The sequence below is a fragment of the Strix aluco genome, chromosome 2 (genome assembly GCF_031877795.1).
Source record: "Strix aluco isolate bStrAlu1 chromosome 2, bStrAlu1.hap1, whole genome shotgun sequence".
NCBI lineage: Eukaryota > Metazoa > Chordata > Aves > Strigiformes > Strigidae > Strix > Strix aluco.
Genome location: NC_133932.1, coordinates 137,256,841 through 137,271,874, shown reverse-complemented (window position 1 = coordinate 137,271,874; position 15,034 = coordinate 137,256,841). Strand labels below are relative to the sequence as shown.

General features: G+C 68.4%; 3 protein-coding genes across 3 annotated transcripts; 2 read left to right on the top strand and 1 right to left on the bottom strand.

The window, feature by feature from the left end:
* The first annotated feature begins 13 nt into the window (after positions 1-13).
* Positions 14-3,603, top strand: TOMT (transmembrane O-methyltransferase). The gene is made up of 4 exons (XM_074816589.1): positions 14-908; positions 1,260-1,544; positions 2,845-3,041; positions 3,274-3,603. The coding sequence occupies exons 2-4, from the start codon at positions 1,283-1,285 to the stop codon at positions 3,592-3,594; spliced, it is 780 nt and encodes a 259-aa protein (XP_074672690.1). The 5' UTR covers positions 14-908; positions 1,260-1,282; the 3' UTR covers positions 3,595-3,603.
* Positions 3,604-3,770: 167 nt separating this feature from the next.
* ANAPC15 (anaphase promoting complex subunit 15) lies at positions 3,771-5,506 on the bottom strand. Its single transcript, XM_074816590.1, has 4 exons — positions 5,291-5,506; positions 4,369-4,428; positions 4,139-4,276; positions 3,771-3,973 (listed from the first exon to the last, which is right to left on the bottom strand). The coding sequence occupies exons 1-4, from the start codon at positions 5,408-5,410 to the stop codon at positions 3,926-3,928; spliced, it is 366 nt and encodes a 121-aa protein (XP_074672691.1). The 5' UTR covers positions 5,411-5,506; the 3' UTR covers positions 3,771-3,925.
* A 1,506-nt stretch (positions 5,507-7,012) lies between these two features.
* FOLR3 (folate receptor gamma) lies at positions 7,013-8,773 on the top strand. The gene is made up of 5 exons (XM_074817047.1): positions 7,013-7,204; positions 7,321-7,465; positions 7,652-7,840; positions 7,929-8,064; positions 8,373-8,773. Exons 1-5 carry the CDS (start codon positions 7,158-7,160, stop codon positions 8,645-8,647), a joined length of 792 nt encoding a protein of 263 aa, XP_074673148.1. The 5' UTR covers positions 7,013-7,157; the 3' UTR covers positions 8,648-8,773.
* The last annotated feature ends 6,261 nt before the right edge of the window (positions 8,774-15,034 follow it).

Sequence of the window (15,034 nt, the reverse complement as noted above, 5' to 3'; positions counted from 1 at the left end):
GGGGGAAAGGTGGGTGCGCCGGCCCCGCCCCCGGGGCTGCGTCACGTGACCGGGGCCGCGCGCGCACGGTCACGTGAGTGTGTGAGTGAGTGTGTGTGTGTGTGTGCCCCCCCCATGCTCCCCATGTCCCCAGTACCCCCAATACTCCCAGTGCCCCCAGTGTCCCAGTACCCCCAGTGCTCCCCCTGCGCAGCCCTTGCAGGGTTCCATGGCCGCTCCGGCTGGGCAGGGTCACGGGTGGGGCCCCACGGGGGACACTGGGGGGGGGGGACAAGTAGGTGCCCACCCCTGCTGGGGATTCCCCCCTGCCCCCCCCTCACTGCAGTGAGTTCGTTGGGGCTCAGCCCCTCACTCCGGCTTGGGGGGGCGGCGGCAGGCAGAGGGGCTGATCCCCGCTGTGCTGGAGGGGGCTGCAGGGATACCCCAGCCCAGAGCTCACGGCAGGCTGGGGAGGAAGGGGGGGGGGGCTCCCTGAGCCCAGCACCCACCCCACAGCACAGCACCCAACCCCCAGTCCAGCATCTAGCCCCGCCTAACATCTGCACCCCCACCCCCAAATCCAGCCCCACAATCCAGCTGCCACCCCCTGGCTCTGGTGGGTGCTCCCCAGCACCAGGATCGGGCCCCACCCAAGGAGCAAGACCCCAGCCCCACTATCGGGACTCCACCCCAGTGACAGAACTCCAGCTCCCAGTTTCATGCCCCCAGTCCCAGTATCAAGCCCCCAGCTCCCAGTATGAGGCCCCAGTCCCTGGACCCCTCCCCCAGCCCCGCTCAGCCCCGTAACCAGAGCCGGTGCTGGTGGCGGCTGAGGTGACACCATCAATAATTGAGTTGGCAGCCCGGCTCGCCTGCCTGCTGCCTGCTCCCTGCCTGCTGCCTGTCTGCTGCCTGCAGTGTGGGGACAGGTAGGTGCCACCCCCCGGCCCCAGCCCCTCGCTGCGCCTGGGGGCCCCCAGCCACTCAGGGTGGGGGGTACCAGTTTTGGGGTGCAGGTTTTGGGGCACAGGGGCAGCAAAACTGGGCCAAAGCTGGGGGCGGGGGGGGGGGGGGGGGGGCAAGGGGCTGTGCTGGCCAGTGTGTGTGTGTCCCCCAACACCCCTCAGCTCCCGGTGTGGGGACCCCCAGAGCACGCCGGGGCCAGGCGAACCCGGGGGGTGTGGGGGGGTGTGCAGAGCACTGCCAGCTCATGACACCAGTGGGCTGACCTCCCCCCACTGCACTCTCAGCATCACTCATGGGGGGGCCCCTTTCCACAGCCTCACCCCTTCCCCCCCTCCCAATGGTGTCACCGGCGATCGCCCTGGCCTTCCTCCCCTTCCTCATCACCCTCCTGATCCGGTACCGGCACTACCTGGTGCTGCTGTACCGGGCGGTGCTGGTGGCGTGGCTACGGGACCGGCTCACCGGCGTGCCGCGGGAGCAACGCGCCTTCCAGTACCTGCTGGCCCACGCCATCCCCGGCGACCCCCGCCACGTCCTCCAGACCCTCGACCAGTGGAGCTACTACTGCGAGCACCTCAGCTGCGTCGGGCCCATCAAAGGTCAGTGCGACCCTCGCCCGTCCACGCTGCGCGAGGGAAGGGGGGGGTGTCCCGCTGCCGGGCATGGCCACTGTGCAGCTGTGGTGCAGGTGGTGTGGCCGCGGCATCGTTGATGTTGTTGTGGCACTGTTGGCGTGGCCACGGCATCACTGGGACAGCCATGGCACCATTGGCATGGCTGTGGCACTGTTGGCGTGGCCGTGGCACCATTGGTGTGGCCACAGCACCGTTGGCATAGCCGTGGCACCATTGGCGTGGCCATGGCATCACTGGCACAGCCATGGCACAGTTGGCATGGCCATGGCACCGCTGGTATGGCCACATCATCGTTGGCATAGCCATGGCACCATTGGCATGGCTGTGGCACTGTTAGCGTGGCCATGGCACCACTGGCGTGGCCACAGCACCATTGGCACAGCCATGGCACAATTGGTCTGGCCGTAGCATTGTTGACATGGCCATGACACCATTGGCATGGCCACAACACCACCAGCACAGCCATGGCACCATTGAGGTGGCCGTGGCACCCCTGGCACAGCCATGGCACCATCACCCCAGCTGTGGCACTGCTGGTATGGCCATAGCACCGTCTGCACAGCTGTGGCACAGTTGGTGCAGCCGTGGCATCATTGGCGTGGCCACAGAACCAATGGTGTGGCCGTGGCACCACCAGCACGGCTATGGCACAGTTGGTGTAGCCATGGCAGCCCTGGCATGGCTGTGGCACCATTGGTGTGGCCACGGTACATTGGCACGACCCTGACACTGTTGACACAGCTGTGGCACGATCAGTGTGGCTGTGGCACCGTTGACACGGCTGTGGCACTGCTGGTGTGGCCATGGCATCGCTGGCATAGCCATGGTATTGCTGGCACAGCTGTGGCACTGCTGGTGTGGCTGTGGCACTCTTGGCACAGCCGTGGCACCGCTGGTGGGGCCATAGTGTCACTGGTGTGGCCATGGCACCCTTGGCACAGCCGTGGCACTGCTGGTGTGGCTGTGGCACCGCTGGTGTAGCTGTGCAACCACTGGTGTGGCCATGGCACCCTTGGCACTGCTGGTGTGGCCATGGAGTCACTGGTGTGGCCGTGGCACCGTTTTGGGGGCTCTGTCCCCCCAGCAGCGCCAGGGTCGGGTGGCTCGGGCAAGGCCGGCTGGGGCCACGGGGAGCTTTGGCGCAGCCATCCAGCCCCTCCTGCCGTGCCCTCTGCCCCTCTCGGCACCCTTCCCCCTGCCCGGAGACGGTGTGGGGGGCACCGAGGTGGGTCATGGGGGTGCTGAGGACCACGTGCCGTGGCAGGGAGAATCGTGGAGCGGCTGGTACGGGAGCGGGCGCCGCAGCGGGTGCTGGAACTGGGCACCTACTGCGGTTACGGCACGGTGCTGCTGGCGCAGGGGCTGCCCGTCGGCGCCCGCCTCTACACCGTGGAACCCGACCCCAGCCATGCCGCCGTGGCCGAAAAAGTCATCCGCCTGGCCGGCTTCGACGAGCAGATGGTGAGTGCCACGCGCCGCCGCGGCAAAGCCCGGCTCAGCCCCACGGCTCGTAAAGCGAGACAAGGGGGGAAAGGAAAAGGGCTGGGGGGGCCCCTCCACGCCGTGGAACCACGCGATAGCCGGGAAGGAAAAAGCCAAATCCTTTCCCTGGGGCACCGGCGTGGCAGCCAGCAGGTGGGTGGGTGGGGTCCCCCCAAAACCCCAGGGCTGAGCCGGAGGGCCCCACGTGCAGGTGGAGCTGATCGTGGGCCCCTCGGAGGAGGTGATCCCCCGGCTGCGGGCGCAGCATGGCCTGGCAAAGGCCGACTTTGTCTTCATGGACCACGGGAAACGCTGCTACCTGCGGGATCTGCAGCTACTAGAGACCCACCAGCTGCTAGCCCCAGGGGCTACCGTCCTGGCCGATAACGTTCTCTTCCCCGGGGCCCCCCATTTCCTGCAGTACGCCAAAACCTGCGGGAAATACCACTGCAGGGTGCACCGCGCCAGCCTGGAGTATTTCCGCGCCATCCCCGACGGCATCGCCGAGCTCTGCTACGTGGGGAACCACTGAGACGGGGGGTTCGTGTCTCACAGGGGTGGGGGGAGCGCCAGGGGGCCCCCCCTCACCCCTAAACACAGGCTCTGAGGGTCTGTGGTGCAGATTTGGGGGCTGTTTGTGTGAAAAGTGAGTTTATTTGGAGAAAAAAAAAAAAAGAAAAAAACCAAATAGCTCATGCCTCCCCGCACTTCACTGGCAGCGTCTCTCCGGCCCCATCCCGGGGGGTTTCACCCCCCCCCCTGCCCCACGCAGCCCCCCCAGAGCGGCCGCGGCAGGAGGGGTTTCCCCAAACTGCCCCCCCCGGGGCTGTGGGGAGGGGGGTGTGGAACCTCCCCCCGCCGCGTCAGATCATCCACTGGTCCTGATCCTGCTCTGCCCCCTCCATGTCCACCTGGGAAGGGGAAAGGTTTGAGGGCCCCCCCCGCCTTAGCGCCCCTAAACCAGAGCAGGGAGACCCATTGGGGGTGGAGGAGAGGAAACGACCCACCCCGGGCTCCCCACTTCGGCACACCCCCTGCTTTGGGGTCCCGCCCCCCCCCCCAGCCCCATTATTTACCTCGTTGATCTCCCCATCATCAGGAGACTCGTTATAATCGTTCATCTCATCCATATCCTGCATGTCCTCGTCATCCTCCGAGTCCTCTTCGCTGTCTTCATCGTCCTCATCATCCTCCTCCTCCTCCTCATCGTAATGCTGCGGGTACAACAGCTCCAGCACCTCGCTGGCCCCCGCCCCGATCTCACACAGGGGTGGGGGACCCCCCCCAGCCCCCCCACTGCACCCACCTCGGATGCTGGCTTTCCTATGGGCACCAGGTTGTTGTCCTTCTCGGCTATGCTCTGGAGCTGGGAGGGCGAGAAAGGGGGGTGCAGGGGGGGTGAGCACCCCAACACCCAGCCACGGGCAGCTGCCCGCACTCCCTAGCACAGGCAGGGTAGTCCCAAGCAGGTAGCGCTGGCCAGAGGGTTCCCATGAGGAGCATAAGCAAAGCTCAAACACAAAGCTTTTCTTTTTTTTTTTTTTTTTTTTAATAAAAAAAGGCCCCAAATCCGAGGTGTCTGTTCAGCCAGCTGAGCACGACCGCTGCAGATAATTAAAGCTCAATTAAAATAGTCCAGCACCTCCCACCCAGAGGGACTTACAACTTCTCCCAGGTGCTGGGCTTTTAATTATTGACTGAAATAATTTAATTATAACAATTTAATCACTGATTATTGTTTTTTTTCCTAAATTTTAACCAAACCGATGGCTTTCCCACACCCCCATACTCAGGGGCCGTGGCACCGACCCGCCCTCACGATGGGGGGCACTTGTAGGATCAGAAATCACCACTGAGAAAGTTAATTAATTCATTCATTCCTTAATTAGGGGCTGCTGAGGGAGCTTCGGGTCAGCCCCAGCTCGTTAGTGAACCCCACAGACAACGGGGAGCTCCGGGCCCTGTAAAAACCTTAAAAAAAAAAAAAATATAGAAAGGGTGAAACCAGTCGCGGAAGAGCGCCCGGGCCCAGCGCGGTCACTGCGTGCCCGGGACACCGGCGCGGCCTGGCCCCGGCAGCCCCGGAGGCCCCAGCCAAGCCCGGTGCAGCCGCGGGGGCTGAAGCACGGCCAGGGTAAGGCTGCAGGGTCCCCCCCCAGTGCCCCGCTCCCTCCCATCGCCCCAACCCCCCCCCCCCCCCCCGGTTCCCCGCTCCCCCCGGGGCCCACCCAGGCCTGGTGCTGCTGCTCCTGCTGCTGCAGCTCGGTCTCGTCCACGCAAGGCCGGTCGAGGTTGAACCAGAGCGACTCGGTGACGCGGGGCAGCAGCGAAGGGAACAGCGTGGACATGGCGGGGGGGGATGAGGGGAAACGAGGGGGGAAGGGGGGGAACGGGACACCGGGAGCGGGACAAGACCGCCACCGGCCGCTGACCCGGAAGTACCACCCGGCCCCACCGGAAGTAGTGGGGAGGGCCCGGCCCGCACGGAGCATGCGCGGGGAGACGGGCGCGCGCAGCGAGGCCCGCCCACCAGAGGAGCAATAGCGGCGGGGCGGAGCCGGGGGCGGGGCGGAGCCTGATTGACAGCTCAGGGGTGTCTGCCCTCCCCCAGCGCGGCACCGGGGGGGGCATCTGTGACCCATGGGGGGGTGACCCCCACGGGACATCTGTGACCCCAGTGAGGGGTGTCTGTGACCCCGGGGGGTATCTGTGACTCATGGGGGGGTTGTGACCCCAATTTGGGGGTATCTGTGAGCCCCTGGGGGGTATCACCCCCCCCAGGGGTATCTGTGAGCCATGGAGCGGCATCTGTGACTCATGGGGGGGTTGTGACCCCTATAGGGTATCTGTGACCCCAATTTGGGGCATGTGTGACCCACAGGGGGTATCTGCCCCCCCCACCCCGGGGTATCTCTGACTCATGGGGGACCATCTGTGACCCCAGTTTGGGGGTATCTGCCCCCCCACAGGGGTACCCCTGCGGGTGACTCATGGGGGGGTTGTGACCCCCACAGGGTATCTGTGACCCCCATTTGGGGGTATCTGTGATCCCCTGGGGGGTGTGTCTGTGACTCATGGGGGGATATGTGTGACCCCCATGGGGTATCTGTGATTCATGGGGGGGTTGTGACCCACACAGGGTATCCGTGACCCCAATTTGGGGGTATCTGTGATCCCCTGGGGGCGGGTCTGATGCCCCAAAGGCATCTATGACTCATGGGGGGGGAGCATCTGCAACCCCTGGGGCATCTGATACCCTAACTTGGGGGTATCTGTGACTCATGGGGGGGCATCTGTGACTCGTGAGGGGGTTGTGACCCCCATAAAGTACCTGTGACCCCAATTTGGGGATATCTGTGACCCCAGTTTGGGGGTATCTGTGACCCCCCGGGGGTTATCTGTGACCCCCTGGGGGGTGTCTGACACCCTGGGGGCATCTGTGACTCACGGGGGGGGGCATCTGTGACCCCAGTGGGGTATCTGCAACCCATGGGGTATCTGAGACCCCAATTTGGGGGTATCTGTGACCCCTGGGGGGGGGCATCTGTGATCCCCACAAGGTATCTGCAACCCATGGGGTATCCAAGACCCCAATTTGGGGGTATCTTGACCCCCACGGGGTATCTGTGACTCATGGGGGGGTTGTGACCCCAGTGGGGGGATACGTGCCCCCCCCCGCAGGCATCTCTTACCCACTGAGGGATGTGTGTGTCGTCTCCCCCCCAGGGCATCCCTGAGGACCCTGCAGTATCGGGGCGTCAGATCCTGCCCCTCATCCTGGTGTCGGGGCGTGGGGCCACCTCCCCGCCGTGCCCGGCCCCCCCCCGGGAGGGAAGGAAAAACATCCCCGAGTGGATTTTGGCGGGCGCTGGCCCCAGCCCGGCGCCGGGAGGACGAATCCCAGCTCCACGCCGGGGCGCGGCGAGGTGGGGGGGGGAGGGTGGGGGGGGTTCAACCCAGGACACACCGAGGCCGCGGGGCGCGACGTCCTGTCCCCTCCGCGCACCCACGGGCGCTGCCCGCCCCGCCGTGCCCCGCGGTGGGCACCGTCCCGTGATCGGTGGCCAAGGGTTGCGCCGCGCCGTGACCTTTGAGATGAGCCACGCTCGCCCCGCGGCACCCGGCACCCGCCAACCCCCCAGGTAAGAGCCCCGAGCCCCCCCTCGCCGGTGGTCCCGGGGCTGGTGGTACCGCTGTGTCACTTTGTCCTCGGTGCCGCCGCCCTGACCCCCCCCCCCCGCGCCGTTGCCACCCGCAGAGCGATGGTGGCCGCGTGGGCGCTGCTGGCGCTCCTGGCTTGGCCGATCGCCACCGCGGCGGCGCCGGAGTCGCTGCTCAACATCTGCATGGACGGCAAACACCACAAAACGGAGCCGGGCCCCGAGGGGCAACTCTACGGGCAGGTAGGGTCCTCGCCCATCCCCCTCCCCTCCCCAGCACCCACCAGCATCACCTGCCGTTGTACTGGTGCCGCGGTGGGCGGTGGTGGGTTCCGTCACCCGGTGCCACCTCCCTGTGTTTTCCCCGGCACGCTCGCCCCCTTCTCCCCGTCGGGGTGGCCCGGCTGAGCCGCGGTTGCCCCGGCGCAGTGTGCTCTCTGGAAGGAGAACGCCTGTTGCACCGCCAACACCAGTTTGGAAGCCCACGAGGACCAGTCCTACCTGTACGGCTTCAACTGGGACCACTGCGGGGCCATGCCGGAGAAGTGCAAGCGGCACTTCATCCAGGACACGTGTCTCTATGAGTGTTCCCCCAACCTGGGGCCCTGGATCAATCAGGTGGGTGTAGAAACCCACACACACATACACACCCCCCGTCCTGGGGTGAACTGGGATAAACTGGGCTGAACTGGGCTGGCCCCCACAGACGGACACGGACTGGCGGAAGGAGCGGATCCTGCACGTGCCGCTGTGCCGGGAGGACTGTGAGCAGTGGTGGGAGGACTGCCAGGACGCCGTCACCTGCAAGGTCAACTGGCACAAGGGCTGGAACTGGACCACAGGTCAGTGAGGGGGGCGCAGGGGATCCCCCCCATTATGGTGGGACCCCCCTGTGGGTCCCCAGTCACCCCCCATCTCGCCCCAAGGGAGGTGGCTGCATCCCCTCTCCCCTGTGGCTGTCGGGGGGGGGGGGGGGGGGAGTGTCCCCAGTGGGGTGGGGGGTGCTGGCAGCCCCCCAAGGTCAAAGGCAACCCGGCAAAGCCAGCGAGACCCCTCAAGACCCCGAAACACACCACGCGCAGGGGAATGACCCCCCCTCCCTCCCAAAGACCCCCCCACCTCACCTTGTTCCCCCCCGGACCTTCGCCAGGCACCAACCGATGTCCCCACGGCGCCATGTGCCAGAAGTTCAAGTTCGTTTTCCCCACCCCGGCCGACCTCTGCGAGCAGGTCTGGTCCCACTCGTACCGGTACAGCCCCCATCGCCGCGGCAGCGGCCGCTGCATCCAGATGTGGTTCGACCCCGCGCAGGGGAACCCCAACATCGCCGTGGCCCGCTATTACGCCAACGCCGCCAGCCCCCCCGGCCCCCTGCCCCTCGGCCTGCTGGCCCTGCTGCCCCCCACCCTCCTGGCCCTGCGCTGAGCTGCTGGGGGGCGGGGGGGCAGGTTTTGCGCTGTGCCCCCCCCATGGGACACCCCCAAACTGCACCAGCCGCCTTGTGGGGGTGTGTGTCCCTCCCTCCCCAGCGTGTGGCTGGTGAATAAACGCTCCTGCCCTGCTTGGTTTTGGGGTGCCATGGGGCTGGGGGGACACAGTGGGATTGGAGGGGGGAACCTGGTCCTACACCTCCTTTTGGGGGGGGGATGAAGCAGGACGTCACCCCCGTTTCTCTGTGCCGACCCACCGGGCTGCGTGGCAGAGCCCCCCGAAACGTCATGCCCAGCAAAGTGGGGGGATGTGGGGCTCCCCGCCACCAGGACAAGAGAGGGGGGACACACACGGGACTCCCTGGGGGTGTCCCAGGGCCCAACACAGTTCTTGGAGTGTGGGGGGGTCACTGGCACCCCGGGATGTGCAGGGTGGGACTGGGGAAAGGATGGGGAAAAGGGGGGGACACACCCCGGGGACCTGCCCCGGCTGTCGGGGGGTGCTGCCGGCCCCGAGCCACCCCCCTACCTTGTGTCCCACCTCGGGGGGGGCTCACCCACAGCCCCGGGCTGGGGGGGAAGGGGTGCCCTGGTCCAGACAAAGCGGGGTGCAGCCCCCCCCCTCCCCCGGTGCTGCCGTTCCTCGGCCAAACTGCGCCGTGCGCCCCCGTTTTTGAGCCCCGGGCCTGGCCCCCCTCGCGGCCCCCCCCCGCCCCCCCCCGGTGTCCGCCGATCCCCGTGCTCGCTCCTGACCTCGGCTCGGCCCGGTTTGCCTGCCCCTCCCCCCCCCCCCTCCAGTTCCCCCCCTCCGGTTCCCCGTTGCTGTCCCGGTGCCCCCCCAGACGCTGCCCCCGGTGCTGCTGCCGGATCCCCGACGCTCCCCGCTCCCCCGGTGCCCCCCTCCCGGTACTGCCCTCCCTCTCGGTGCCCCCCCCCCCCGCTACTGCCCGCCCCTCCCGCTGCTCCCCGCCCCCTCGGTGCCCCCCTCCCCCGGTACTACCCGCCCCCTCGGTTCTCCCCGCCCCTCTGTGCCCCTCCCCCGGTACTGCCCGTCCCCCCGGTGCTCCCCCCACGGTTGTTCCCGTCCCCCCAGTGCACCCCCCCAGTGCTCCCCGCCCCCCCAGTACCGCCCCCCGCTTCTCCCCGCCTCCCTCCCGGTTCCTCCCTCCTCCCCCTTCCCCGTTTCTCCCCGCCCCCCCCAACCTCCCCCCCCCCTCCTTCCCCAACCCTTTCCCCGGTGCTGCCCCCGCCCGCCCAGCGCGGAGCGCGGCCCCGGTAGCGGAGCATGGCGGGTGCGGGGGGCGCGGGGGGGCCGGTACCGGTGCCGGTGCCGCCGTGGTACCACCGGGACCTGAGCCGGGCCGCCGCCGAGGAGCAGCTGGCGCGGGCCGGGCGGGACGGCAGCTTCCTGGTGCGGGACAGCGAGAGCGTGGCGGGGGCCTACGCGCTGTGTCTGCTGTGAGTGGGGGGGGACACGGGGGGGGCACCGCGGGGGACCCGGGGGAAGACCCGGGGGGGGGCACCGGGAGGGAGGGGGAGCAGCGGGGAGGGGCACCGGAGGGGGGTAAGGGAAGGACCGGGGGGGTAACAGGGGGGATACGGGGAGGGGGGGCACTGGGGGGGTCTGTGGGGGGTAATAGGGGAGATACGGGGAGGGGGGTGCACTGGGGGGGGGTCTGGGGGGGCAGGAGTGGGGTGTCCTGGGGGGCACCGGCAGGGCAATGAGGGGGGTGTGAGGAGAGCACCAGGGGGGTCGAGGGGGGCTCCGGGGGGGTTAAGGGAAGCAGCGGGGGGGCAATGGGGGAGGTACGGGAAGGGGGGGGGTACTGGTGGGGGTCTGGGGGAGATCTGGGGGTCCAGGGGGGATTTTGGAAGATCCTGGGGGACCAGCGGGGGGTCCAGGGGGGTGCTGGGAGGGATGTGGGGGAGCACCAGGGGACATTGGGGGTGTCTGGGGGGGCACCGGGGGGGATCCTGGGGTGCACTGGGGGGAGCACTGGTGGGGTACCAGGGGGAGCATGGGGGGACATGGGCAGGGTGTCTGGGGGGGGCACACTGGACATGGGGGTCACCAGCACTATGGGGGGGACTGAGAACTGGGGGGGGGAGTGGGGGGATGGGGAGTGGGCAGGTCGGAGTCTGGGGGGGCATGGGGACACTGGGGGGGTGCAGGGGGACACTGTGGGGGGGCCGGGCCACCCGCTCTGGGCTGGAAGGACTGGGGGGCACTGGGGGCTGGGGGAGAGGGGGGACAATGCGACTGGGGGGGGGACATGACACTGGGGGGCTCCTGCGGCGACGCTGGCTGGTGCTGGGTCACGGGTGAGCCCCGGGGGTCCCCGGGCTGCTGCCACCCCCTGCCCAGCGACCGCAGGCCCCGGGGCTGAGCACGCGGTGGCACCGGGGCAGCCGTCCCCGTCACCGCGGCCCCGGGGCCCTCGTGCCGAGGTGCGCCGGCACCTTGATGTGGCTGTGGGGCGGTGCGGTCACCAGGGCACCTCGAAATGAGGCTTTTCCGCACCCCAAAAGGCGCCGGTAGCCGCCGGCTCCGTACGGCAAGTGAGGGAGAACCGGGAATCCGCCGGGACCCGGCCTGCCCCGGGGCTGTGCCGTGTGCCGTGCCGGTGCAGGGCACGCGGCCTCCGCCGTGGCACCGTCCTCATTCCCCGTAGCCGGTGGCTTGTGCAAATTCGGTTTCCCAGCCACGCTGGCATGGCCGTGGCCGACGGCTCCCCGCCGCGAAGCCGGGGTGGCGAGGTCCCGCGAGTACCGGTGACCGACGGTGCTGGGGGCACTGGGGGATGCAGCCGGGGGCTCTCGGCCCAGCGGTGCTAACACGGTGTCCCCGGCTCGGAGGCCGGTGTCCCCCCCACGCCGTTGGCCCTGCCAGGCCGCCCGGGGCCCGGTGATGGCTTTTCACCAGCCGCGGGTGCCGCGTGGCCGCAGCGAGGGCTGGGACCCCTCAGCGAGGGCACGGGGATGCCACGGTGAGCGCCGGTGAGGGTCCCCGCCTGGGCAGTGGACAGGATCGTGCCGCGGTCCCACCGAGCAGCCGGCGTGGGGGTGGCCGGGGCTGTTGGTCTCCTCGGTGGCCTAAAAATAGCTGCGGGGGCAGGAGGAGGAAAAGGAACTGCGGCGGGATCCCGGCAGCGCCGTCTTCCTTTAACCCTCCCGCCGACGCGCCGCGGCACGGCCGGGCTTCGCCGGGGCTGGCACACGGCGGTGGCACCCCAAGGAATGCCGGTGGGCGACCGTGGCCCCCATCCTGGCTCCCCGCCGGGGTGCTGGTGGAGGAGGGTGGTGGGTGGCCCCCTCCTGGGGGACACTGGCGACGGGGGGGTGTCCCGGTGATGCCGGCTGGCGCGGCGGAGCCGGCGGGGAGCCGGGGCGCTGGCCGGCGGCCGCGCTCCCACATAATGGCTCTTTGTGCCGGCAGCCCCGGCGCTCCCCGGCCCCCCCCCCGGGATTAATCACCAAAGTAGCGGCTGCCAGAGGAGCGGGGGCTGGGCACACCCCTGCCCCCCCCACCCTGGGATGGCGCTTGTGGGGGTCCCCCACACCCCAGTTGGGGTCCTCTGTACTGACCCCTGTGCTGGGGGTCCCCATAGGGCCCCCCCGTGCTCCTCCCCCCAAGTGGGGTTTCTATGGGCTCCCCTCAATTTGGGGGTCCCCATATTGACCCTGTGCTGGGGTTCTTCATGCACTGCCCCCCCCCCATGTCACCCCCCCTATGGAGACCCCAACTGTGTTTTAGGGCTTCCCACAGAGACCCTTTGTGGCCCCCCCCGGCTGGTGGTGTCTCTGTGCCCCCCCCCAATCCCCCTAACTGGGGGTCCCCATACAGAGCCCCCTGACACCAGTTGGGGGTCTCCCATCTTGACCCCTTGAGGATTCCTTTGAGTTGGGGACCCCCCAGATCCTCAGTGGGGGTTTCCCATATGGACCCCCCTCCCTGCCCCCCCCCCCCCCCCAGCAGAATTTTCCATACAGCCCCCCATAGCGGGTTCCCATTCAGACCCCCCCTCCCAAGTTTGGGGGTTCCCCATTACCCCTGGCTGGGTATTGGGGCACCCAGGAGCAGCCCCAAGCAGGTGCTGCCCCCCCGGGGTGCTGGGGTGCAATAGTGGCTGTGGGGGAGGCAGAAATGGGGGATCCCATTTCTGGAGCCCATGGGGGGATGCTCATGCCGTGGGGGGCAGGAGGAGTTGGGGGGGGGGGGGGCGGGGAGTCAGGATGGGGACCCAGTTCTGTGGGAAGCAGGGTGGCACAGGGTGACCCAGCACCGTGGGGTGACACCCGGGGACCTGGTGCTGTGGGGTGGCACTGGGGGGGACACCTGATGCCGTGGGGTGACAGGGGGACCCAGTGCGGTGGGGAGGGGGTGGCACTGGGGGACCCGTCACTGTGGGGTGGCACTGTGGGGGTATCTGATGCTGTGGGTGACACCGGGGGACCCGGGACCATGGGGAGGGGGTGGCACCAGGGGGGGACCTGATGCTGTGGGGTGACACCGGGGGACCCGGCACTCTGGGGAGGGGGTGGCACTGGGGGACCTAGCGCTGTGGGGTGACACCAGGGGACCTGGTGCTGTGGGGAGGGGGTGGCACTGGGGGGGGATCTGATGCTGTAGGGTGACACCAGGGGACCTGGCATCATGGGGAGGGGGTGGCACCAAGAGACCTGGCACTATGGGGTGGCACTGGGGGACCCAGAGCTGTGGGGTGACACCAGGGGACCTGGTGCTGTGGGGAGGGGGTGGCACTGAGGGACCCAGTGCTGTGGGATGGCACTGGGGGGGGACCTGATGCTGTGGGGTGACACAAGGGGACCTGGCATCATGGGGAGGGTGTGGCATCAAGGGACTCAGGACTGTGAGGTGACACCAGGGGACCTGGTGCTGTGGGGAGTGAGTGGCACTGGGGGACCCGTCACTGTGGGTGGCACTGGGGGACCCGGCGCTGTGAGGAGCAGGATGGCACCGGAGAACCTGGCACGGCATGGTGGCAGGGGGACACTGCCTGGCCCTGGTCCCCCAGCCCCACGGCGGGGTGCCACCAGGGCAGGGGACACCTCAGCCTGGCGTGGTGACAGCCACTGCTCTGCTCCCGGTGACCTCCACGAGCCCCGTGGCCGGAGGCCAACTGAGGAGCCACCATCTTTGCCACCAGCACCGGGGGTGCTGGGTCTGGCTGTGCCGGTGTCCCCTGGCTCCGGATGTCCCCCCTGCTGCGGAGGGGATGGGGAGGGGACACACGGGGGGCTCCTGGTCCTGCTTGCTGCGCCCGCTGGCGTCGGCACCCCGTCTCTCAGCGCCGCCTGTCACCCCCTGCCCCGGGATCGCGTCCCTGGTTCCTGTGAGCTTCCATTGAAAAATAAATTGTTTCCTGGCCTCCTGGCTGCCAGCGGCTGCCTGCTCCTGCCTCCTCCTGCCTGCTCCTGCCTGCACTGCGGGCAGGGGATGCCTGCTCTGGCTCACCGACAGGCAGCGGGGCTGGGACCATGACGTGGGATGGGGGACAGGGGGGTATCAATTGTGGGGTCTCCATTGGAGCAAGTGGCAGGGGGGGGTCACTCGGGGCCCCCTAGCACCCATTTGAACCCCCCAGCACCCACCTGGGCCCCCCAGCACCCCACAGGAACCGGGCTGAGACCTGGCAACTCATTGCATGCCATAGGTAATGGTGGTACTGGTGCTCTCCCTGCGGATGCTTGTGCCCAGCTGGTGGTCTCGGGATCCCACAGGACGGGTGCCTGGTGTCCCCCCCCGGGTTTTGGGGAGCTATGCAGGCAGGGGGGGGATGCTGCCCACGCCCCCGGCATCCTCTGCCTGACACCCCCCTCCGCTGCCTGCAGGTATCAGAAGCACGTCCACACCTACCGCATCCTGCCCGATGAGGACGATTTCCTGGCTGTACAGGTGGGCAGTGCCCCCCTGCCCCCGCCACGACATGGGCCCCCCCCCAACCCGGCTCTTTGGCAGCAGGGGGGTCCCCGTTGTGGGCTGCGGGAAGTCGGGGTGCTGGGACCTGCACCTGGCTCCTGCTGGAGGGTGCTGGCTGGGCTGGGGGGGGGCAGGCAGTGCTGCGTGGGTGCAGCACCGCGTTTACAGCCCCTCGCCCCCGCTGTGGGCCAGGGCGGGGGGGGCCTCTCCCTGCCCCCCACCTCAGCTGGGTGCGGGGAGTGGGATCAGCTTCGGCACAGTGCCACGAACAGGCACGGCTCTCCGGCACGGCCGGGTGGCTCGTCAGGGCTCGCCCTTGTGCCACGAGGGTGCCCGGCTCTCCGGCACGGCTCGGCTGGGCTCGGTCTCACCACGGTGCCACAAACGTGCCACAAATGTGCTCAGCAATCCGGCACAGCTGGGCAGCTCAGCAGGGCTCAA